The following is a 25,055-nucleotide window of genomic DNA, read 5'->3' as shown; positions in this document are numbered from 1 at the left end:
GCCACGTATCGACCTCTATCATCAGCCAGCACAGACTCCACCTCCAACGGAAGGGACGCACGCACCATTATGCCCACCCCCCTAGAGCCCGAGGAGAAGCCTGCGTGAGCCACCATTTTGTATCCCCGTCTATTCAAGGCCTTACATGCATGACCCACCAAGTGAGTCTCCTGTAGAAACACAACATCTGGAGAGCACCGTTTAATCATTTGCAACACTACACCCCTCTTAATACGATCTCCCAACCCGTTAACATTCCAGCTCAGCAAATGCAACAGTCTACCCCCCATCGTCAAGGACTCTCCGCGTCCCCCCCCCCACCACCCACCTCAGTGCCCAGTTCAACGGTACAACAGGACGTATACACCTCAGCCAAGAGGAAGAATCAAACAAAGAGAGAATACAAAACCACACATCCCAACTACCCCCCACCCTGCACCCCTGCATCAGACTAAAATCCACCCCAACTAGCAGTGTGCCTGTCGCCCCAAAACTAACCTACAAAAAGCCCACGAAGGAGAAAGGAGGCATCCCATCCCCTCCCGTCACCCCCCATATCAGTAGCAGAATGAGTCATTGTAAATATCAATGTCTAAAGTCGAGGCACCTCACGGCTCCCCGAGTCTCGGAAGATAAATAGTCACGAATTCACTCCTGTGCAGCCGCTCCTCCGGTGGCATCCTCCGTCCGGTCGGTAGATTCAGGTCGTTCCTGGGGTAGGGTGTCGAGCCAGTGTCCCGCGTCATCAGGAAATTCGAAGAAGAAGGTCCGGTGGTCGCGTTCAATGCGAAGTTTAGCAGGATACAGCATCGAGTACCGCAGGCCCACTTCCCTGAGTCTTCTCTTCACCCCGGCAAAGCTCTGCCGCTGTTTCTGGACGGCCTGGGTGAAGTCCGGGAAAAAGTTTACTTCCGAGTTCTGGAAATGGAGAGGGCCCGCGGCCCTCGACGCCTGTAGAATGGCGTCCCTGTCTCTATAATTGAACAGCCTCGCAATGATGGGACGCGGGGTCGCTCCCAACTTGGGCGGTCCACCAGGGACCCTGTGGGCCCTCTCTACCGAGAAGAACTTACTCAGGCCCCCCGGTTGCAAGTTCTTGACCACCAGTTCCTCCACAAACAGTTCAGTAGAGTCCTCCTCAGCTTTTTCCGGCACTCCGGTGATACGGACATTCTGGCGACGCGCGCGGCCTTCGAACTCATCCAGCCGACGCGCCAGTACGCCATTAGCCTGTCTCAAAGTGCGCACCTCAGTCTGGATGTCTGAGACATCAGTGGTCAGGCTGGATGTTTTAAGGTCCAAGGATTTCACCCGGTCGTTGGTTTTCCCAAGGTCCGTCCTGATGAGATTCAGGTCGATTTTCAGGGAGTCGACCTTGCTGGATAGCTCCTCGCGAAGAGTGTGCATCTCTTCCCTCATCCCCGATATCGCTCCCATAACGTCCCTGAGCGTTAATTCGGAGCCGTCCGGCGACTCATCTCTTCTCGGGTCTTTTGATCGAACCACCTGTCCAGGCGATCCCTTAGATTGGGAGAAGCGCTCGGGAATCGTAGACTGGGATTGGGACGGCTTCCGATTGATCCGTTGAGTCTTGCCCGCATCCGAGCCGCCCTTGCCCGCCATGTTGTCGACCACAGGACAGAGGGGGGGGGGGGGGGGGGGGGACACCGGGGCGAGAGAGTCCAGCGAGGTAGTACCAGTGCACACAACTCGGAATCCGGGAACCAAGATCAGGATCAGCCAGCAAGGCGATCGGTGCCCAGGTGCACCCCTCGGGCAGGAGAAGCACTGGCAGGGAGGAACTCCGTATGGACACCGCTACGATCCACCCTGGCACAGCGATGCGGGAGGAGCCTCCGGGTTCGTCGACACAACTGTGGCTAGGAATGTCCGATTTTCAATCCGAGAACGGGGGCCGCATCAGGCCCGGCTCGGCGACCGATTCCCACCACCGTGGGACAGGATAGGTGACAGGATTAATTCGGGAGACCGGGAGGTCTTCGGAGCTCCGAGCTCACGCGGCCATCTTGGTTGGCAGCGAAGCTCCTCCCCCGTGTAATCACCCTTTGCTGTAGATATAGTATACCTATATCTAACCCTAAAACGGACACACAGATTCCTATCAGTCACTCCTATGGCAGGCCTTGACAATCCTGAAGGCAGAGTGCTTGGAATCGTGTGAGATGGTGCTCTGGCATGAGCTGAGCCTGTCTGCAGCTTGCGGAATCAAGTCCTAATAGCTGTTCCATGATATCGCATACCATATACTCTTGAGTGCATTATAATCCTCGCGGTTAAATGCTATCTTTGGTATTGCTTTATCAAAACAGGTCGAGTAAGGTGTCATACGAATTGGAATACTAACCCCTCGCCAATTCTGGCGACGGGGTTAGCATTCCACCCTTCTAGAGGGACACGACATGTATGTAACTGTGAACCCCGGTTAAAGTTAAACGAAGCCTCAGCTCCACAAAATGGATGCTGCCACCACAGACACGAGTCTGACCCCCTGCAGCTGGGAGTCCTTCCAGCGAGGGGAGCCTGGACAAAGGGTTTCCTGTCAGGGGCGGTGCTAGCACCGTCCCAGACATGGTTTTGTGTATCCTGGGTAGGCAGGGCTTTACAGGAAGGTGACTGCTGAGTGGCAACCCGGTGCTCACTACGCATAGGCCGGTCAGAACCAGTTCCAGGGGCACACCAGCCCCTGGCCTGGGGAAAGTCCGGCATGGCAAAGGGGTGTAACCACCCCCCTCCTAGTCCCACCCATAGGCAGGACCTAGTCACCGGGTCAGCCCCCTTTTTTAGTATAAAGATAGGAGCGGGCCCCTGTTCAAATTAGATCATCTTTGGAATCAAGACACGACTTTCTGCGAAAGACATCAAGATTTCCTTCTTCAAGATTCTCCCTTGTGGCTAAGGAGTAGTCACCCTGCATCAAGCGGGCACCATCCTAAGAACACTGCGGTCTGCTGCAAGTCCTTCTTCACGAATCCGACGACCCAGCTCGACGAGACCCGGCTTCCCTGGCACCTCTGACCTCTACTCACCTCTACAGCCAAGCTGAGAACTGTGAGTGCGACGAGACCTCGAGGGACCGACGATCGCCAAGACTGCACGACTTCTTTGCAACAAGCCCACTGTGTGCTCCACTGGCGAGTGCTTTGGGGTCCGAGAAGCCCCAACCCTGAGCAGCTCCAGCACCGAAGATCAGCCCTCCAGCATCTCCACGATCTGCGTGGGGCCCTTCTGCTTTTGCGTACTCACCGCGCTGTGTGGCTACTAGCCGGCTGGCTTGTGGCCTTCTTCACGACGCCCGACGACATCACTGCTGCTGGTCTGGTTGCTCCAGACTGGCCCTTGCTTCCTTCTTCAAGAGAGGCACCCCGGACCCTCCTGGTACACTCCAGACGCCATTTTGAGTCCACCGCGTGGGCTTGAATTTGCCAAGGCTTTGTTGCCCAATCCTGGGTCCAGCGACGCCGACAGCTTCATCCATCGTGGGACAGCTCGCTCCTCCATCCTGGTCGCCGACAACGCCTCCTGGTCCGTGAGATCTGCGAGCACAGCGTCACCCACTCACCTAGTCGAGGTGACTACCATCCGGTGCCCTCCTGGTGCCACCTGACTACTGGCTAGTAGTCTCGAACTTGGTCCCCTCTGCTTTCAGGTGTCATCTTCCTTCGATCCAGGCTTGGATCCATCGAACTTTCTTCACTGGTCGCCTGCCAGCAACTTCTTTCTTCCAGGCTCCTGGTCCGTCTACGAGGATTCCCGACGTCTTTTGAGACCTATGCAGCTGCAGCCCCTGGGCTAGGTAACTTCGGCATTTCGGTGCCCCAGCATAGCCTCACTATCCAAGGGTCAGAATCCACTTTCGTTTTCCTCCTACCAGGTCGGGTTCGCCCGAGAACACTAACTTTGTCATTACTAGCTACCATAGACTTTGTCCCGCATCACGCGTGAGAGTGCACACTCTGCACCCGAGTCCCCTAGGCCTCCTAGAAGTAATCTGAAGATTCTATAGTCAAGTCCTAGCGATTCCTAAGCCTATTAGTACTGTACTTACCTGCTAGTAATTTCGCATTCCACTTTCAGAGTATATGGTTTTCCGTGCCCCTCGGGCATTTGTATATACTGTGCTAACTTAAGTATTTTCGTAAGAGTTTTGTTTTGTGCTTAGTACCCTGTCCTCATAAAGAGTATAGGGCTGTTGTGATTTAAATAAATACACTGTTTATTTTCATAACACTTGTGTGGTGTCCTTTCACTGGGTATTCAAGGGATATATGTGTGGTATAACAGCTGGCTTAACACGCCCTCTCGAGTCTTTAGCCTTAGACTGCTCGTATCCATGCTACTAGGATAGCTGGTCTATAAGGTTGACTTACAACCAATCATCAATAAGGGTTGCTGGACTGATACATAGTGTTCACTAGAATAGTGAGCACTGCATATCAGGCCACCTTCTCACATTGGTGAGCAGCGGTTGGGATTTGAGCTTGCTGTTTTACCACACGTATCCTAAGAATATCTTGTTGAAAGATCACATAAGTACTTCAGGTACATATAACTTAGCTTAGAATACTCTGAGTTCTACTGAACCAGCTGTTGCAGCTCCTCAAGGCTTAGCACACCTTGGCTGCAACTCTTAGCAAGGGATCAGTAGGCAAACACATAGTGTAGGTAGGTGCATCACTTACACCACACTAGAAACAGTATGTCAGACAAAGGAGGAAACTCTGAGACTCCCCTTGTGTCAGTGGACCCTCCACAGGTCCCCACTTCCAGATATACTGTTCTTAGCTTCCAGGAGTTGAGACAGGTGTGTACCTCCAGGAAGATAAGACAGGGGTCTAACCCCACAACTTCCTTTCTGATTGGTCTCTTAGAGACTTATGATGCCAGGAAAGCTGAGAAACTTCTTAGCTCTCCTAATCCAGATGGAAGCATGCCTCCCCTTGAGGGAACCAGAGGAGACCCTGACCTAATCCACCTCTCAGCTGGGACTGAAGAGGGGGAGGAGGATGAGGATCCCTCTGGGGATGAGGCAGATAAGGGACAGGTAGAAGTCAGCAGACTAACCAGGTCCAACTTAAGCAGACATGAGATTGGTACTGGGGGACCCCTGGGACCACTCTCAGGTCAGCTTAACATTGGGAATGGACGAGCCAGATCTCTATCAAGAGGCTCTGGCAGATCCATTCAAACCAATGGCTCTCACAACTCTTCTCACAGAGGGATGACTTCCCCTCAGAGGAGAGTGTATGAAGCTAAAGAAAGGGCAGTCAAACTGAGGATTGAAAGGGAAGAACTTGCCCTGGCCAAAGAGAGACTTGCCTTTGCTAGAGAGCAACAGTTAAGTGGGGTAGTCCCCACTGGTGGCAGCAATATACCTAGCAATAGGGAAAGGAGTTTTGATACAAAGCACCTGAATGAGATAGTGCCCCCCTTTAAACAAGGGGATGACATCCACAAATGGATTACTGCTTTGGAGAGGGCCTGCACTGTGCAGGGTGTTCCCCAAAGTCAGTGGGCAGCTATCTTGTGGCTCTCCTTTGAAGGTAAAGGTAGAGATAAGCTCCTCACTACTAGAGTGGAGGATGCTAACAATTACCAAATCTTGAAAAATACACTGGTTGATGGGTTTGGTTTAACCACTGAACAATACAGGATGCTGTTCAGAGACACCCAGAAAACTCAGTCTCAAGATTGGTCTGACTTTGTTGATTGTGCCACTAAGGCTTTTGAAGGCTGGCTACTGGGTAGTAAGGTTACTGATTTTAAAGGATTGTACAATCTAATTATGAGAGCAAATCTTAAGTAATTGTCAGAACCAGTTATTACATCAGCACCTGGTAGACTCTGATCTGACCTCTCCACAGGAATTGGGTAAGAGGGCAGACAAATGGGTCAGAACCAGGGTCAGGCCTAGGAACCAGGGTGGTGACCAAAAGAAGGAATCAACCAAGCCTCAAGAGAAGGGTGGGGATAAATCCACAGAGAAGACTTCCCAAGGGCCCCAAAACTCCAACAAGGGTGGTGGGTCCCAGAACACACCTTCAGAACAGAAGAAACCTTATTGCCATGCCTGTAAACAGGTGGGCCATTACAAAAGTGATGCCAAGTGCCCTAAAAATAGCAATAAGGAAAACATACCCCCAAGTAACACTCCCAGACCTCCTGTTACCACTAGTAGTAATCCCCCAGGTGGTGGGAGTGCCCCCAAGAATGTGGTGGGTATTACTTTGGGAAACCAGGAGGACTATGGCCTAGCCAGGTCCCCTAACAACACTCTTGTCTGTGAGACTGGCTTGGGGTTTGCCAACTTCACTACTGGTTCCCACATTTTGGGAAAGTATAGACAAGAGCCCTTTATCAATGGTCAGAAAGTGTAGTCATACAGAGACACAGGGGCCAGTATCACCATGGTGATTGACCATCTGGTCCCCTCTGCTCAACTGACCCCTGGTTTCCTTTACCAGGTGACAGACGTTCATGGAGTGAAGAGAAGGCATCCCATGGCAGTAGTCGAGCTCAGTTGGGGTAATGTCACAGGGCCCATGAGAGTGGCAGTGACAGACACCCTACCTGTAGATTGCTTACTGGGGAATGACCTGGAAATCTCAGCATGGGCTGAGGTGGAGCAAGAAACTCACTCCAGAATGATAGGCCTACCCAGAAAGGTTAGTGGGGCAGTAATAGCTACAGCCCCAGTCCAAGCACCATTCCTCTCTGAAAAGGTTGGAAGAGCAGTGGTAGCCACTGCCCAGGCTCAGACAGACTTTCCTGAACAGGATAGGAGGGCTGTGACAGTCACAGCCCAAACACAAACTGAGTGCCCTCCTGAAAAGTTGGCAAGGCTGTAATGGTCTCCGCCTCCACTCAAACAGATAGTGTTGTGAAGCCTTCTTCTTTCCCAAGACACACCAAAGACAGAGATTCCCTATGGTGGAGACCCTCAGATACCCTTAGGGTGAGGGGTTGCCTAGTGGACCATGACACAGGGGGAAACCAAGCCAGAGCTGGTCCTTCCTTATATGGCCACTTAGGTAATAGAGGCTTACCTGGACAAGGATAGACTTATCTCCTTTCGTTTGGGGGGGGGGGGGGGGGGGGGGTTGTGTAGGAAGGTACCTCCTGACTATGGTTGGCCCCAACTTTTTGCCCTGTGTTTTAGCTGGTTTTTGACATAGTCGACCTGGAATCCTGCCAATCAGGACCCCAGGCCTACTGCTCTCTCTGTAAAATGGTTTCCATGTACCTTAGGTACATTTCCAATTGGTACTGGGCCACCTTATCAGACCCTGTAACTCAGGGCATAGGTGTACCCAGGGCCTACCAGGGGCTGACTATGTATTATGCCACCCCTGGCTGGCCTCCTAAATTTGACACAACTGGCTGCATGACAGCTGGGGCAAAGTCGTGTAATCACCCTTTGCTGTAGATATAGTATACCTATATCTAACCCTAAAACGGACACACAGATTCCTATCAGTCACTCCTATGGCAGGCCTTGACAATCCTGAAGGCAGAGTGCTTGGAATCGTGTGAGATGGTGCTCTGGCATGAGCTGAGCCTGTCTGCAGCTTGCGGAATCAAGTCCTAATAGCTGTTCCATGATATTGCATACCATATACTCTTAAGTGCATTATAATCCTCGCGGTTAAATGCTATCTTTGGTATTGCTTTATCAAAACATGTCGAGTAAGGTGTCATACGAATTGGAATACTAACCCCTCGCCAATTCTGGCGGCGGGGTTAGCATTCCACCCTTCTAGAGGGACACGACATGTATGTAACTGTGAACCACGGTTAAAGTTAAACGAAGCCTCAGCTCCACAAAAAGGATGCTGCCACCACAGACACGAGTCTGACCCCCTGCAGCTGGGAGTCCTTCCAGCGAGGGGAGCCTGGACAAAGCGTTTCCTGTCAGGGGCGGTGCTAGCACCGTCCCAGACATGGTTTTGTGTATCCTGGGTAGGCAGGGCTTTACAGGAAGGTGACTGCTGAGTGGCACCCCGGTGCTCACTACGCATAGGCCGGTCAGAACCAGTTCCAGGGGCACACCAGCCCCTGGCCTGGGGAAAGTCCGGCATGGCAGAGGGGTGTAACCACCCCACTCCTAGTCCCACCCATAGGCAGGACCTAGTCACCGGGTCAGCCCCCTTTTTTAGTATAAAGATAGGAGCGGGCCCCTGTTCAAATTAGATCATCTTTGGAATCAAGACACGACTTTCTGCGAAAGACATCAAGATTTCCTTCTTCAAGATTCTCCCTTGTGGCTAAGGAGTAGTCACCCTGCATCAAGCCGGCACCATCCTAAGAACACTGCGGTCTGCTGCAAGTCCTTCTTCACGAATCCGACGACCCAGCTCGACGAGACCCGGATTCCCTGGCACCTCTGACCTCTACTCACCTCTACAGCCAAGCTGAGAACTGCAAGTGCGACGAGACCTCGAGGGACCGACGATCGCCAAGACTGCACGACTTCTTTGCAACAAGCCCACCGTGTGCTCCACTGGTGAGTGCTTTGGGGTCCGAGAAGCCCCAACCCTGAGCAGCTCCAGCACCGAAGATCAGCCCTCCAGCATCTCCACGATCTGCGTGGGGCCCTTCTGCTTTTGCGTACTCACCGCGCTGTGTGGCTACTAGCCGGCTGGCTTGTGGCCTTCTTCACGACGCCCGACGACATCACTGCTGCTGGTCTGGTTGCTCCAGACTGGCCCTTGCTTCCTTCTTCAAGAGAGGCACCCCGGACCCTCCTGGTACACTCCAGACGCCATTTTGAGTCCACCGCGTGGGCTTGAATTTGCCAAGGCTTTGTTGCCCAATCCTGGGTCCAGCGACGCCGACAGCTTCATCCATCGTGGGACAGCTCGCTCCTCCATCCTGGTCGCCGACAACGCCTCCTGGTCCGTGAGATCTGCGAGCACAGCGTCACCCACTCACCTAGTCGAGGTGACTACCATCCGGTGCCCTCCTGGTGCCACCTGACTACTGGCTAGTAGTCTCGAACTTGGTCCCCTCTGCTTTCAGGTGTCATCTTCCTTCGATGCAGGCTTGGATCCATCGAACTTTCTTCACTGGTCGCCTGCCAGCAACTTCTTTCTTCCAGGCTCCTGGTCCGTCTACGAGGATTCCCGACGTCTTTTGAGACCTATGCAGCTGCAGCCCCTGGGCTAGGTAACTTCGGCATTTCGGTGCCCCAGCATAGCCTCACTATCCAAGGGTCAGAATCCACTTACGTTTTCCTCCTACCAGGTCGGGTTCGCCCGAGAACACTAACTTTGTCATTACTAGCTACCATAGACTTTGTCCCGCATCACGCGTGAGAGTGCACACTCTGCACTCGAGTCCCCTAGGCCTCCTAGAAGTAATCTGAAGATTCTATAGTCAAGTCCTAGCGATTCCTAAGCCTATTAGTACTGTACTTACCTGCTAGTAATTTCGCATTCCACTTTCAGAGTATATGGTTTTCCGTGCCCCTCGGGCATTTGTATATACTGTGCTAACTTAAGTATTTTCGTAAGAGTTTTGTTTTGTGCTTAGTACCCTGTCCTCATAAAGAGTACAGGGCTGTTGTGATTTAAATAAATACACTGTTTATTTTCATAACACTTGTGTGGTGTCCTTTCACTGGGTATTCAAGGGATATATGTGTGGTATAACAGCTGGCTTAACACGCCCTCTCGAGTCTTTAGCCTTAGACTGCTCGTATCCATGCTACTAGGATAGCTGGTCTATAAGGTTGACTTACAACCAATCATCAATAAGGGTTGCTGGACTGATACATAGTGTTCACTAGAATAGTGAGCACTGCATATCAGGCCACCTTCTCACACCACTGCAGAGCCCGCATCCGCCACCTGGCGTGATGCACCAGTAGGATGCAGGAGGCCATCAGCCACAGAAGCCGCAGCGTCAACCTGACCGAGATGCGGGATAAAAGCTGAAAGAGTGGAATGAGAGCCTGAATATCCCGGACCCGCTGTTCGGGCGGATAAAGCCGAAACTGCGCCGAGTCTAGAACCGCTCCGATGAAGAGGAGCTTCTGAGAGGGGCACAGGTGTGACTTCGGCACATTGATGGAGAACCCCAGCTGGTGCAGGAGATCCGCCGTAGTCTGGAGGTGGCTGACGACTGTCTGGGGCGAGCCCGCCTTCAACAACCATTTGTCGAGGTAGGGGAAGACTAAAACCCATAGCCTGCGCAGATGAGCTGCGACCACCGCCATCACCTTTGTGAACACCCGTGGGGCGCTGGTAAGGCCGAAGGGGAGCACGGTATACTGAAAGTGCTCTTGGCCAACCGTGAACCGCAGGTAGCGCCGGTGGGCCGGCAGGACGGGGATGTGGAAATAAGCGTCCTGCAAGTCCAACGCTACCATCCAGTCTCCTTGGTCCAGGGCAGCTAGGACCTGAGCCAGTGTCAGCATTTTGAACTTCTCCTTCCGGAGGAAGCCGTTGACGTTCCTTAGGTCCAAGATAGGAAGTAGGCCCCCTTTGACCTTCTTGGGTACCAGAAAGTAGTGGGAGTAGCAACCACACCCTACTTCTGGCCCAGGAACGTGCTCGATGGCCCCCCTTGGCCAAGAGGGCCGTAACTTCCTCCTGCAGAAGTCGCAATTGATCCCCCGATACACGGTGGTTCTGCGGTGGCATGGCTGGAGGAGTCGCCTCGAAGGGGAGGGAGTAGCCCCTTCGGACGATCTGCAGCACCCACCTGTCCGACGTGACTGTGCGCCAGTGGGAGTGGTGATGGCGAACCCTGCCACCCACTGGCGTCACATGGGCCTGAAAGCACGGACTAGGAGGGTTTTGAGGCGGATGCTGCGGGGGAGGGTGTGGACTGACCTCGCCGTTGTCCCCTACCACCGCCACGGAGATTTCCACGGCCGCCACCGCGTTGGGTATTACCCTGCGGTGCGTGGCTGGCAGCACGTGTGGGCGCACCCCTTCCGTGGCCACGAAAGGAGTGAAAGGCAGCCGATCGCTGGCGTGGGGCCGAGAGACCCAAGGACTTGGCCGTAGCCCTGGAGTCCTTAAAACGCTCCAGCGCATGGTCTGCCTTGTCGCCAAAGAGGAAACGGCCATCGAACGGCATGTCCATAAGTGTGTTCTGGCCATCAGCCAAGAAGTTGGCGGATCTCAACCAGGGGTGGCGTCTTACCGCCACAGTCGTTGCCATCGCTCTACCCAGTGAGTCGGTGGTATCCAGTCCACACCGGATAGAATATCTGGCTGCATCCCAACCTTCCACAAGGGCTTGGCCGAGTTTGGCCCGTACCTCTAACGGACACTCTGGCAGCACTTCCGCGACCGTATCCCACAGAGAGTGGGTGTAGCGGCCCAAGAGGCATGCGGTGTTGGAAGACCGCAGTCCCAGACTAAGGGATGAGAAGATCTTTTTGCCATACTGCTCATACCTCTTGGATTCCCTGTCCGGCGGAGCCGACGGGAATGCAGTTTGGGAATTGGAGGCCTGGATGACCAGGCTCTCAGGGGTGGGTGGGTGGACAGGAAACATGGGTCACCCGGGGCCGGGTGGTGGCGTCTGGCCACGTTCCTATCTACGGGCAAACCCGGAGCGGGCTTGGACCAAGTGCCCAAAAGAACGTCAGTTAAGGCCTCGTTAAACGGCAGCAGAGGCTCCACTGAGCAGGACTGCGGCTTAAGGACCTCAGTGAGGAGGTTAGTCCTCATGGCCGCGACGGGGAGCTCAAGGCCCAAGGCCTTGGCTGCCCTCATCAACACCACGCTATAGGTTGCCCCCTCCTCCGTAGCCACGCTAGGAGGGGAGACAAAGCCAGTGTCAGGTGAAGTGTCTAACCCACTGGCTTCCCCAAGTTCACCTGCCCAGTCCTCATAAGACTGGCACTCACGTGTCAGAGGGTCCTCAGACCCCTCCCAATCCTCCTCATCACCAATCGCCTGGTACTCAGGTTCAGTAAAGGATGGGGCCGGTTCATGGAAAGTGAACTCTCCGAACGGCGTCTGAATCGACGCCGGGCGGCGCCGTTCCGACGCCGGAACCGGGTCGAGGCAGGCGTCGGGGACGGCGGCGCCCGAGGGCGGCGCCGGGGGTGACACCTGTGGGATCGGCGCCGGGGAGGTCGTTAAGTCCACCGGCGACTATCCGGATCCAGCAGGGCCCTGCGGTGCCGGGCCCGAAGGCGCCGGCGGCGTCGGAGCCGAAGCACCCGACAGCGTCGGGGCCGAAGCCCCCGACCCGCTAGGACCCCCAGACGGGACCGCTGGGCCCGAAGGCGCCGCAGAACCAGTCGGGGGAGAGAGGGACCTCATAGCCATGAGGAACCGCTCGATCTCCCCTGGCGTCGCGTTAGGCCCAGGGACCGGAGGGTATGAAGCCGGACGCGACGCCTGCGACTCCAATGGAGCCGCGTGGGCGGTGCCACCTGAACCCCCCCCGGCTGCGTCGCGCGAGCGTCGGGGGAGTCGGAAGAGCGGTGACGTCTCTTCGAATTCTTGTGCTTACCTGACGATTTCGGCCCAGAGGAGTGATGTCGACTCCCGGAGCGATGATGGCTCCGCTCCCGCGACCGGTCCCTCGACCTCCGTCCGGACCGGGACCTCTCTCGGCGCGGGCCGACTGCCTGAGTTCGAATCGCTTACGGGACCGCTCCCGTCTAGCTTTCGAAGTAAGGGCCCGGCAGTCGAGGCAGGCCTTGTCGTCGTGGTCGACGCCGAGACAGTGGAGACACCGACGGTGAGGATCCGTGACAGACATCAGTCGTTCGCAATCTTTACAGGGTTTGAAACCAGGCATTTCCCTATCGGCGCCGATGGGAGTCGAAGACTCGAAAAGGGTGATCAAAAGATCAAAAAGCGTTAGTCAAAAAGTGACTAAGGTACCACTTTTTCCAGATCTGCGCTGGCGGCGCGGAAAAAAGAAGAATTGACGCCAGCACGCGGAGGCGGCGTCTAAGTACTTCGACGACGTCATCACAGCGCCCACGACGCCGGCGACGGACGCGGAGCCGCAGACGACGCCTACCGACACGCAAGGGTACTGCTACGCAAAAAAATTCCGAATCCAGTCTGACGCCTGGGGATATTCTAAGGTAAGGAATCTATCACTAATGTGTCTCTTTCAGATTTATTGAGTATTTTGTACCTACAGCAGTACTCATTCCTAGAGACTGCTAACCATGACGTCTGTTTTCTGTATAAAACTATGGTAGATATTCTCATTGCCGCTGCTCTGATTGAAAAAATATTCTACTAAAAAAAACACTTTGCACCCAGTTTCCAAAGACCCCTTACTAGCTTTTCTCTGATCTCATATCACCTCAGAAGTGATCAAGGTTTACTAGGATTCTACATTGAAGCATATTCAGAAATATTCTGAAACTTTTAGTATATTCTTAAAAGAGTTTTTTCAGACTGCTCCTTCTATTGGCACAGGCTATATAAGACCTATCTGTTTTTCCTTGGTTTCGTCTTGCCAGGACATTTCCTAGAATCCACAATGACTGGCGGAACTTCAGCATATGCCTCAAATATATCAGTCTCGTTAGAATTCCACCCATGGTTTAACGTGTGTCCATAATTAATATAGCTGTCATTATATTTTATGATTTTCTTTCTGAAAACATTACTGAGCCCTCGTACAGTTGGGCGATGAGACATATTTTTGTGGTCCCACTATTTTCTGTCCAATTGCAGCCTGCAGGGCAACTGATTACTTCCCTAAACAGGGCCATACTGTAAAATGAGTGCCCGAGGACCAAAAGCCTATCCCCTTGTCATGTTAAAATGTGTAGGAAGAGTGACATCTGCTAATATATGCAATAGAGGGTGATATCTATGAACATCAACGGTTTGACATACAAAGGCCAATCGTGGTGAGAGCATTTTCAAAATCGGTCTCGTCTCGCAACAAGAATCTTCATTATATATGGGCGTAGCGAGGATGAGGGGATTCTGGCTGCTGTGCAGATTCACAGCTACTCAATGTTACTCTCATTTTGCAATGAACATCCCAACGCCCATTACAAGATCCAATATATTCTACTCCGATTTCAGATTTGTGTTTACTAGTAAACCAAACCCAACAATAGTGCTATCTCTACAACAGGTCAAGGGAGTCGGCAAGCCAAGCCTCCTGCAACATAGGAACTGACTTACAACAGTAGGAAAGCCCTAGGAAGAGTATCTGGGTAATACTGGAGACTGCCATGGTAATAAACAGGAGATTCACTTATTGGGACCTTAGATTTCTTTATACTATCACTTTAAAAAATCTTTTAATTCACTGTACCAGTAGGATGCTAAATAAGACACTTTATACTAGCAGTACTGTATGACAACAGCATTAACTATGTCAAACAATTCCTAAAGGGAAGTCCTCTGAACTGCAGGGCACACCTCACTCTAGACAAACCAGTTTTTAATAAAATGTGCCTGTTAGGCTTATATGCCAGCTTTTAGTTTTGAAAGAGTGCCATGGGCCTTTGAATTGTAGGAAATATTTCCGCCAACTCTTTTCTAGAAAAAAAAAATCTATTAAAAAAAAAAAAGGCTACATTATCCAAATTGAAATAACAAAAAAACGTTAAAAGTAAAATTAACTGGGTGGCTCGGTGGTCACAGAGTAATCTCACATTTAGAGAGACATGATCTGGTTGAGGAAGCGGAGGCAGTAAATGGAAAAGCAACTGTTCACTTCCAAGAATAAAAGTTGACAATACATATTTTGACTTAATTAAAAATGCTCATTCATGGCAGCTGCATCATGTGAGTTGATGTGGGTTTCGTCACCCGCCCTGTGCCATGCCTAATTGTTCCCAAAGGTTATCTGACTGAGAGGACGCCTATCTTGCCCCCAAGACGTTCTGCTTTCCCTTACAAGGCTGGTGCCCTTGTTCTATGGCCTCAGCACCCCCCACCTCTAGGAGTTAAGCCACTTTCATGATGTTTTACCATTGATTCACCTGCCTGGGCGGGACCATCAGGTCTGCTGTTCTCACCTGTATGAAGAGCCAGGAAGTGACCAGGGCCAGGCTGCTGTACTGCCCGTTGAAGCGGTAGTGGTAGGCATAGAAGGCAAAGTGGTAAAGGTAGAAGAATCTGGAATACAAGAGGGGGCGGGGGTGAGTGGCCACAGAGCACATCCACAAAAGTACTAACAGCAAAGTAAAAGCGCAAGAACAAACAGCAATAGGACCGCAATGCAAGTAAGGTAGAGTGGCACAGGTATATCACACACTATACAACACCGCAGGTACCTACAAGCAAAACACCCACAAGAGAGCTTGTCAAAGACAACAGAGCAAGTATTATTAACCAAAGAAGAACAGAGCAAGTACTGACAGCAACAGAACAGCAGCTGAAGTAGTAACAGCTCAAATACTAACAGCTAAAGGACAACAGCACAAGTACTGACACCATCAGAACTGTAGCTGAAGTAGTAACAGACAAACCCCATCAGAGAGCTTATGAAAGCAGACAGTGCAAGTACTAACAACATCAAGACAACAGAAGAGCAGCTGAACTAGCAACAGAAAACCCCCAAGTGAGAGCATGTCAAAGAGAAGAGTGCAAGCCATACTATCAATAACCCAAGAGCACACGTTCTAACAGCCCCGGGACAACAATGCAAGTACCTACATCCACAACCACCATGTGATATTACAAAAGATAAAACTGAACAAACTGCAGGTCATAGGACAGAAAAACTTTTAACACACACAACTTCCTTGAGAAAGAGAACACAGAAGTGTCACCTGTGTGAAATCAAAGTCTACCATCATTGGTACTTTATCCGATTTCACACACAGTACAACAGCTCCACGCTTGACCATTTGGTTGTGTCCAAATAGTACTGTGCAGCCCTTTTCTTTGTCAGCATATGCAATCATTTTTATGTTGCTGTAGATGGATTTTGAAATAGTACAGGTACACCACTGAAAGTAGCAGAGAGGGTCGCACACACTGAAGGAGAAGTCGTCTCGTTTTGCAAAGATGTACAGACTAGGGTGGTGACACTACAAACCAAACCAAAACTGTTCCAACGGAGGCACGAATAGAGGCTGCTGAGGGGTGCTCCACAAGAAATCATCTGCAATTTCTTGGTTTCTCTGAAGAAGTGGAAAGGTTCTCTGCCAAACTGTTTCTTGAGGACTGAATTTCCACAGCGCTTAGCCCGGTCTGCCTCTCCAAGTTCTTTACTATTGAAAGGGTCCAACGAGCTTTGGGGCCCATCAGAGTACTCGCTTCTCAGAGTACTCGCAGCGTGAATGTTTAATCAAAGGAATAGGGACGAAATCCTCCCATATGTGGTTGTAAAAAGGCCCTTCCCAGTACGAAGATAAACAGATTAAAATCTACCCTGATTAAACGAGAAAGGTCCAGGATCTTCGTAACGGGTTCTTGGGAGTCAAACGCAGAATGCGTGAACAAAATATCAAATACAGCCTGATGTTTCCTGCGAAACTCAGAGTGCAATATGTTGAAACTATGTTTTTTTTAGAGAATCCGCAAGAGGCGGAAGCCTGGATGAACTCAGTGTCTCGGGCAGATGGATCATAATCATGTACGGGGTTAGCAAAGAAAAAGTGAAGATAGCGATCGGTCCGGAATAGAGGGTCGCAAGACAAGGCTGCAGGCCCCGGATGTACAGACTGGGGGTCGTATAATGGTAGAGGCTGATGGCACCCTGCGATCTGAAGGGGACCCCTTGGAGACAGAACCCATTTACGCAACTATGCTTGGTTCAGGAAACTCAAAGCGATGGGACAGCGACGGCCTGAGTAGCCCTGTGGTAGGGGGATATGTTCCGGGTCTCCCTTCCGATGCCGGTAATATGGGGGGGGGGGGGGAGATGTATGTTGGTCCACGGTGACAGGACTAATAAATATTCAACCCAGTATTTTTGATCAATTAAAGGGGTGAAACAACAGTTGAGTCACAGATAGATGGTGGATAGTCAAGAAACCATGCCTAGGCACATCAAGGAGGCCCCCCTAGGGATTCCCGTAGGGCTGCGGATTTGGTGAACTGGTCAAGAACAACACAGAGTTAAGTTGTTGGGGTATTTATAAGCTGGGGGGGAAAGGATTGGAGGGAAAGTGGGGTGGGGGTATTCTGTTCTCCAGACTATTTGTTGTGCAGGGAGTGATATGCCGCTTCTGTATATGGGTGAGATGGGGAGGAATGATTTAAGGTTCTCTCCATTTGTTTTTTTCCAGATTTGCTATGTTGGTATATGCCCAAAGGAGAGGGGAAGCTTTCATGTCAGTGAGATATATATGGTGCTGCTTATGGTTGCTTATTCATGTACCCTCAGATGTGTGGTGTTCTAATGAGAGCATATTCAAGGCGCAAAGACCAGCTAAAAGTTTGTGACCTAGAATGTTTGTGGCCTGAATAATTATGTTAAACGAAATAGGGCGTGTGTGTATCGAAGGAGGTATGGGGTGTCAACATCAATCCTTCAGGAAGCCCTCTTGTGGGGGGATTGTACCAAATATGTTAGGAGATGTTTGGTAGGGCAAATGTTTAATACTTCATACTCTGGGTATGCCAGAGGTGCACTAATATGGTTAGCACCGAGAGTCCCATTTAAGCCCATGAGAACCTGCCTGTATGCCGATGGCCGCTATGTTATGTTGGAGGGTACACTTGATGCACATAGCTTGTGCCGTTCATGCTCCAAGTGTTAATGATGGTGTCTTTTTGGATGTGATGTGGAGGGCAGCGCAAATTTCCCATGAAGTAGAGATTGTGATGGGGTGATTTTAACTGTGCTCTAAATTGTAACAAAAATAGTACACCAAGTACAGGGTGGTCTTGTGTTGGTGTATATCTGGCCCCAGAGGAATCCGGCTGTACAAACATACTCTTGCCATACCCCAGAGACTGACACGTACAGCTGTCTGGATAATTTCTTTATACACATGATTACAGTCCAAAGTGTCAAAGTTGTGCAATAAATGGCTTGTTACCTCTCGGATCACTCCCAATTATTAGTTACATATGCACTCCATAGGCCAATACCAATAATACCACTTCGGAGGCTCCTTGCAGATGAACCTACTGATCCTATATTCCAGGATACTGTACACACAGAGTTAGTGCAAGGGCCGCAAAATGGGACGCCATGAATGTAGTCCTTCTGGGGGTATGCATGACCACCACAGTCGACATGAGGCACTCCCTGCTAAAAGGCCCTAAAATCTGCTAAATCGCTGGGTGCAGACGCCCTTCCGGTCTAATGTTATCAGCAATTTACAGATATCCTGATCGATCAGCTGCTGTTGGTCATCACGGAGGAATTAGTAAGACGGGAATTACCATGCTTTGTTGCAATACCAGACCGGGTCAACACTTAGAACACCTTTCAAAGAAAAACCCACCATGCAATCCCAAGGAGGAAAAAGGAATGTTAAGTTTGCAGGTAAATAAACAGTTTTGGTAACTGAGTTTTGGAGGGTAGTACCAAGGTTCAATTCAGCACCCTAGGTGCAGCACCAGCAGCACTAGGGCGACTGGGTGCAGAGTACAGGGGTGCCAATGCTAGTCTATGGAGACTAGGTGCACATTGGTTGGAGGCTGCTCACAGGAAGGTAAACCCACCTTGGAGGACAATCTTCAGGATTTAAGGTAAGTACAAAGGGGGGCCGAAGGCAGCACAGAAACCACACCACCAGCAGCGGCCGGGTGCAGGGTCCTCACTCCGCGTAGGGTGTCCAATGTTACCCAATGGAGATAGTCTGTTTTAGCTTCAGGGTGCAGGTTCAGACCAGGAGGTCCCTTCAATGGAACCAACCGCCAGGGGAGGAAGTTGAGATGCCAGGTGACGTCGGAATAGTTTCTTACCTGTCGGTGTAGTTTTGCAGCTTGAAGATCTTTCTGGATTCACTATGCTGTGCATTATTCCGCGGTCTTGTGGTTGGGTCCGGAATCGTAGTCTTTTCTTTTTTTTTTTTCGTAGCCCAGGTGGGCGTCGACGTCCCAACTTTGGTGTATTTCCGGTGATGTCGGTACGCTTCCTACAGAAGCTCCCACTCTTGGGCGCCATCTTCGGATTCTTTTTTCTCGTGTTCGTTCTGTTACCGAAGTTATGGCAATGTTCAACTAAGTCATTCACCGCTTTAACCTCTAAGGTTTCTTTTCCAAGTATTGTCTCTGTTTCAACCCGCCTTTTCTCTCCAGCCTCATCTTTCTGGCGGAGGTAGGCGGGTTCGCTAGTGAATCCAGAAAGATCTTCAAGCTGCAAAACTACACCGACAGGTAAGAAACTATTCGTTTTGCAGCGGGAATCTTTCTGGATTCACTATGCTGTGCATAGACTTTGTAGCGGTTTCTCATGTTTGTGGCGGCTGGGTGGAAGAGGAGCGTTGGTTATTGAATATGTGTTGAAGCACCTTCTGTCCGACTTGTGCTTCCTTGTTCATCTGTATATCCAAACAGTAGTGCTTCGTGAACGTGTGCACCGAAGCCCATGTTGCCGCCAGGCATATGTCCTGAATGGGTGTGTTAGCTAAGAAGGCGATTGTAGCTCCCTTTTTCCTGGTAGAGTGGGCACGTGTCCACACTGCTAGTTCCTGTCCTGCCCGCTTGTGGCAGAACTGTATTGTTTGGGCGATCCATCGCACAATTGTTCCTTTAGTTACTGGTTTCCCCATGAAACTGTTAGCGAAGGACACAAAGACCTGCTTTGTTATCCTGTGTTCCTTCGTTCCCTCCATGTAGTGCATGACTGCCCGTCTGGCGTCTAGGGTGTGCAGGGCCCGTTCAGCGCTTGTGGCTGGTTTCTGGAAGAATCTTGGTATTTGTATAGTCTGGTTCATGTGGAATCTTGACACCACCTTTGGCATGAAGTGTGGGTCCGTTCTCATCACCACCCTATCATTGTGTATCTGTATGTAGAATTCCTGTAGCGTTAGTGCCTGTAGCTCGCTTACTCTGCGCAGTGAGGTGATTGCTACCAGGAAAGCTGTTTTCTTGGTCAGCATCTCTAGGGATGCCATATGGATTGGCTCGAAAGGGTGTTTCATGAGCTCTGTTAGGACTAGGTTAAGGTTCCATGCAGGTGGCGGCACCCTCTTTGGTGTTGCGATCCGCTTTGCCCCTTCCAGGAATCTCTTAACCTGTGATGTGAAGAAACTCTTGCATGTTTTTCCTCTTGGTTAAGCAACTATCTCTGCCAAGTGAACTCTTAATGAGGATGAGCTTAGGTTTTTGTCGAGCAGGTGCGTGAGGTATTTTAACACCGTTGAGTCCTTCGGCATCTTTTTGTGTAGCTTTTCCCTCCTGCACCACAGTGTAAATCTCTTCCATTTTGATACATAGCACCTTCGTGTGCTGGGCCTTCGTGCCTCCCGAAGTACCCTCAGGGTGCTTTCTGGCAGTTTCAGATGCGCAAACTCTATGTCCTCAGGAGCCACGCTACTAGGCTCGGGCTCTCTGGCTCTGGGTGCAGCACCTCCCCGTTTTGCATGGAGAGTAGGTCTTTCCTTCTCCCGAATCTGTGGGGTGCCCTCTGTGCCATCTCCATGATCTGTAAGTACCATGTCTGCCTGGCCCACTGCGGTGCGACCAGTATCAGGGTCATGTTGCTCGTTCTGCACTTGCTGAGTACCCTGTGCAACTGCGGTATCGGGGGAAAAGCGTAAGTAAATATCCTCGACTAAGCTATTCATAGGGCATTCCCCAGGTACCCCTCCCCTGGCAGCCTGGATGCGAAGTTTCGGCATTTTGGCGTGTTGCAAATAGGTCCACCGACGGTGTCCCCCACCTGTCGAACAGCCTCCTTGTTTCTTGTGCATTGAGCTCCCACTCGTGGGATGCCGATGTCTGTCTGCTGAGCCAATCTGCTTCTACATTGTCCTTCCCTGGTAGATGTAGGGCAAGTAGGTCTATATGGAGTGGGATGGCCCATCTCCATATCTCCTGCGCAAGCTTCAAAAGCGGGGCTGATTGTGTCCCCCTTGTTATGTTCCCCATGTCCACCATGCCATCTCTTTCTGCACTGAGTGCGTTACAACCACTAGATCCTCCCAACGACCTGTAGCTTGTGACCATTGCTCCTGTAGCCATTCCTGTAAGGGTCTCATGTGGAGCCGTACATTTGGCACTAGGTGTATGCATGATGCCATCATGCCCATGATTTTGCTCGCTGTCCTCACTGTCCGAGCTTGCCCCTTCAGGTAGAGCTGCGTCTCCTTCACCAGTGCTACCGTTCTCTTCTCGCTCGGGAACACCTTGCTTTGTAAGGTGTCGATCTGTGCTCCCAGGAAGATTTTTATTTGTTCTGGTTCCATTGAGGATTTCCCTCAGTGGATGGAGAATCCCAGGTTCATCAGTGTGCTCGTCACTTTCTGTGCGTGCTGCTTGCACGTTCTGTATGAGATTGCTTTTATTAGCCAGTCGTCCAGGTAAGGGTATATGTGTATTCCCTCGCTTCGTAGGTGTGCTACGACTGTTGCGAGGGACTTTGTGAAGACCCTTGGTGCGGATTTGAAGCCTAACGCCAGGGTTGTGAACTGGTAGTGGTCTTCTCTGATGATGAAGATGATGAATTTGAGCAGATGCTTGTGCACCCTGTTCATTGGGGTGTGCAGGTAGGCATCCTTGAGGTCTATGGTGACCATGAAGTTCCCGCCTTGCAATTGAGGGAGTACCTCTTGTTGAGAGGTCATTTTGAACTTTTGCGTTCTTATGAATCTGTTTAAGAATCTTAGGTCCAGGATGGGTCTCATAGTTTCGTGTACCATTGGTACCAGGAAGTAGGTTGAGTACACGCCCCTGTTCCTTTCTCTGTAAGGCACTGGTTCTATGGCCTGCTTTTGCAGGAGCTCTTTTGCTTCCTGTTTAGGGAGCTCTAGCTCTTTCCTTGCTAGCGCCCTTCTTTTCGGCTTTCTGCTTGTTGGTTTTCCTTCCAACTCTATGCCGTACCCGAACTGTATGATGTTGAGTACCCATTTGTTTGAAGTTATTCTCTTCCACTCCTGGAAGAATTGCTTTAGTCTTCCTCCCACTGGTCTTACATGCTCGCAGGTGTTTAATTTGCGTAACTCCTGTCCGTTGTGCTTGTGCTCCACCCTGGGAGTTTTTGCTTGGGTGGGCACATGGAGCTTGATTAAGTCACTTAGAGGGGGGCTGTTGTCCCCCTCTCCTATTCTGTCCACATGCATTCCCTCTCCCGCGAAAGGACTGGCCTCTTTGCTGGTACTGCCAGGACTGCTTTTGTTGCCCATGCTGTGTCTGGGTGTCTGCCTGGTGGGCTTGATGGAACGCCTGGTGCGATGTTCCTGGCTGGCTTCCTCCCCTCCCGTTAGGTCTTCGTGATGGGGTGCCTCTCTTAGTACCTCTGAACTGCAATGCCCCCATGGATCTTGCAGTCTCGTTATCCTCTTCAGTTGGCTGAGCTTCTCATCTACTGGGGCACCGAACAACGTCTCTCTGTTGAACGGGGTGTTCAGGATGCTAAGTTGCACTTCCGGCTTGAAGCCTGAAATCTTGAGCCAGGCTTGTCTCCTTTCTGTGATGCCCATCATCATTAGTCTGCTGGAGGTGTCTGCGCAGTTTTGAGGCACGAATTTGCCACATTCTTCCCCTGTTCGACAAGGTTTTCAGCTCTTTGCCTGAATTCCTGAGGCATGTTCTTTATTAACTAGCCCAGCTCTTCCTGGATCTGGTACTGGTGCCTGTTGAGCAGCGCATTGGAATTTGCCATGCGCCAGTGCATTGCGGCATTCCGTTCAATTCTTCTCCCCACGAGGTCCATTCTCCTACTTTCTTTGTCTGGAGGTGGCCCTGAAGTAGTAGGCACATTGGCCCTCTTCCTTGCCGTGGCCGCGATGATCGAGTCTGCCGAGACCAAGCCCTGAATGTAGGGTGGGTCCTTGGAGGAATGTTTATACTTTTTCTCCGTCCTGGGAGTGACGGCTTTGCATGTTGCAGGCTCCTTGAAAGCCTCATTCCCCTGTGCCATGACGCTTTCGAGCATGGGCAGGTACTGGCTCCTGGTTTGTGTGGGGAGCAGTGTCTCTAGAAGGAGGTCTGCCTTCTGCTTCTCTTCGTCGAGTTTTACCTTGAAAACTGCAGCTGCATTTCTGATGACTGTGTTGTAAATCCCAATGTCATCTGGCGGCGAGGGCCTCGAAGGATACGTGTCGACGCTTTCTTCCGGGCTCTCGGTGTCGACGTCTTGCCAGTCTATTTCCTGAGTCTCCGAGGATGCAGACCCGAGGAGCGTCCTGCGGTCGTCGTCCCCTTCATAGTCATAGTAGGAGGCCTCCTCTTCTGGTTCGTCGAAGGCCTCAACGCTCTATGACTGTCCTTCGACGTCGTAGTCCTCCTCCTCCGTTATCTCGACCACCTGTGTCTTAAATTTTGTCGGGATCATGAAGTCTTTCATCCTGGCGTCGAATTCTTTCTTTCGCTGCAGGATGTTCTCCATCTCGAGCCGTCTCTTCTTTTTCTCCATTTTGGCAGCGTGATCTATGTCGAATGGTTCGGCCGGTCTATTCGGCGGACAGGTCGGCGCCGAGCCGGCCTTCGGCGCCGAAAGTTTTGGTGCCGAGCTGACTATTGGGTCCTTTGCTGGCGCCGAAGTGCTCTTCGGGTCTTTTTCCCTCGGCGTCGAACGCTCCTTTTCGGGGAAATTTTTCGACGTCTTTTGCTGCTCTCCAGCTCTCGGCGCCGGGGAGTCCTTCCCGCTGGGCCTGGGAGTAGCCGCGGACGCCGAAGTTTTCGGCGTTGGCGCTTTCGGGGGTTTTCACTTGTTTTTTCGAGACTCAGTCTCTCTCAGGGGTCTAGGGGACGTAGAGTCTCCTACCTTCTTCGGAGTCTTCGTATTATCGGTCTCTACGAACGTGTAGCCGTCTTCTTCGGCGGCGGCGTTGTCCTCTTCGTCTGATGATAGCCCCAGGTCTCGAAGGGACGGTGGCTGGCCCGTGCCCTGCATGTTGGCGTTGGCTACCCTCTGTCTCGCTCTAACTCGAAGAGTCTTCGGCGTTGTCGTCCTTGCTCTCGTGGTCGACGGGTAGGCAAAGGTTGCAAACCGGGTGCTGGTCCTTCTGCGCGTACTTGTGGTGGCAGTTACGGCAGAATTTGAAAGGAGTGTTGTCCATCTCATACGTTCAGGGGGCCCCCTGAGCGTGCATTCCCCGATGGACGTCGAAGTTCTTTAAGTTCTTTTCCTTTGTCGTCCTCTTCGATGATGTAGTCTCCTGTAGTCTTTCCCAATATCTTTTCGTCCAAAAATGCGTATTTTTCTTATTATTTCTCAAAAAAAGTCTGGAGCCCTTTCGGGAACGATCCAGACTCCACCGCGGAAAAAAGAATATGAAGATGGCGCCCATAGGTGGGAGCTTCCGCAGGAAGCGTGCCAACGTAACCGGAAATACACCAGAGGTTGGACGTCGACGCCCACCTGGGCTACGAAAAAAAACCAACAAAGAAAAGGCTACGATTCCGGACCCAACCACAAGACCACGGAATAATGCACAGCATAGTGAATCCAGACAGGTTCACGCTGCAAAAGTAGCATTTTCTGTTCGAGGCATATGACCGGCAGATTACACACTGTGCATAGATTGTATAGCAGTGCCCACCTTTAGCGGCAACCACCCGTATCTGTTGCACTTGTTTGAAACAGAGTTTGTAGTACAGCCTGCCCCACAGTGGCTTGTTGTTTAGTTTTTACATCTACACAATAGTGTTTTGTGAATGTGTGCAGTTTAGACCATGTACCTGCTTTGCATATATCATCTAGGGGAAAGTTCCCTAAAATGCCAATGAAGGCCCTATTTTTCTTGTAGAATGGGCTTTAGGAGGAATTGTTAAAATATGTTTAGCTTTGTGGTAACATATTTGTATGCATTTAAGAATCCACCTAGCTATCCCAGATTTTGATATGGCGTTACCTTTATGTGGTGGTGAAAAAAGACAAAAAGTTGTTTAGTTTTACGAAAGGTCTGTGTCCTTTCGATGTAGTACAGTAATGCTCTCTTGACGTCTAAGGTGTGTAGAGCTCTTTCTGCGACTGTTTGTGGCTGCGAGAAAAATACGGGCAGCTCAACAGTG

General features: G+C 51.2%; 1 protein-coding gene across 2 annotated transcripts in view; it reads right to left on the bottom strand.

Annotated features, from left to right (window-relative positions):
* Window positions 1–25,055, bottom strand: part of TMEM259 (transmembrane protein 259) — a 278,951-nt gene that overhangs the window by 31,762 nt on the left and 222,134 nt on the right. For both annotated transcript variants that reach the window (XM_086946715.1, XM_086946716.1), the window contains exon 10: window positions 14,990–15,089. In XM_086946715.1, the coding sequence (XP_086802841.1) occupies window positions 14,990–15,089 (100 nt within the window). The remainder of the gene's footprint in view (window positions 1–14,989; window positions 15,090–25,055) is intronic.

This window comes from Lissotriton vulgaris, chromosome 12, assembly GCF_964263255.1.
Source record: "Lissotriton vulgaris chromosome 12, aLisVul1.2, whole genome shotgun sequence".
NCBI lineage: Eukaryota > Metazoa > Chordata > Amphibia > Caudata > Salamandridae > Lissotriton > Lissotriton vulgaris.
This window is presented reverse-complemented; position numbering and strand designations above follow the sequence as displayed.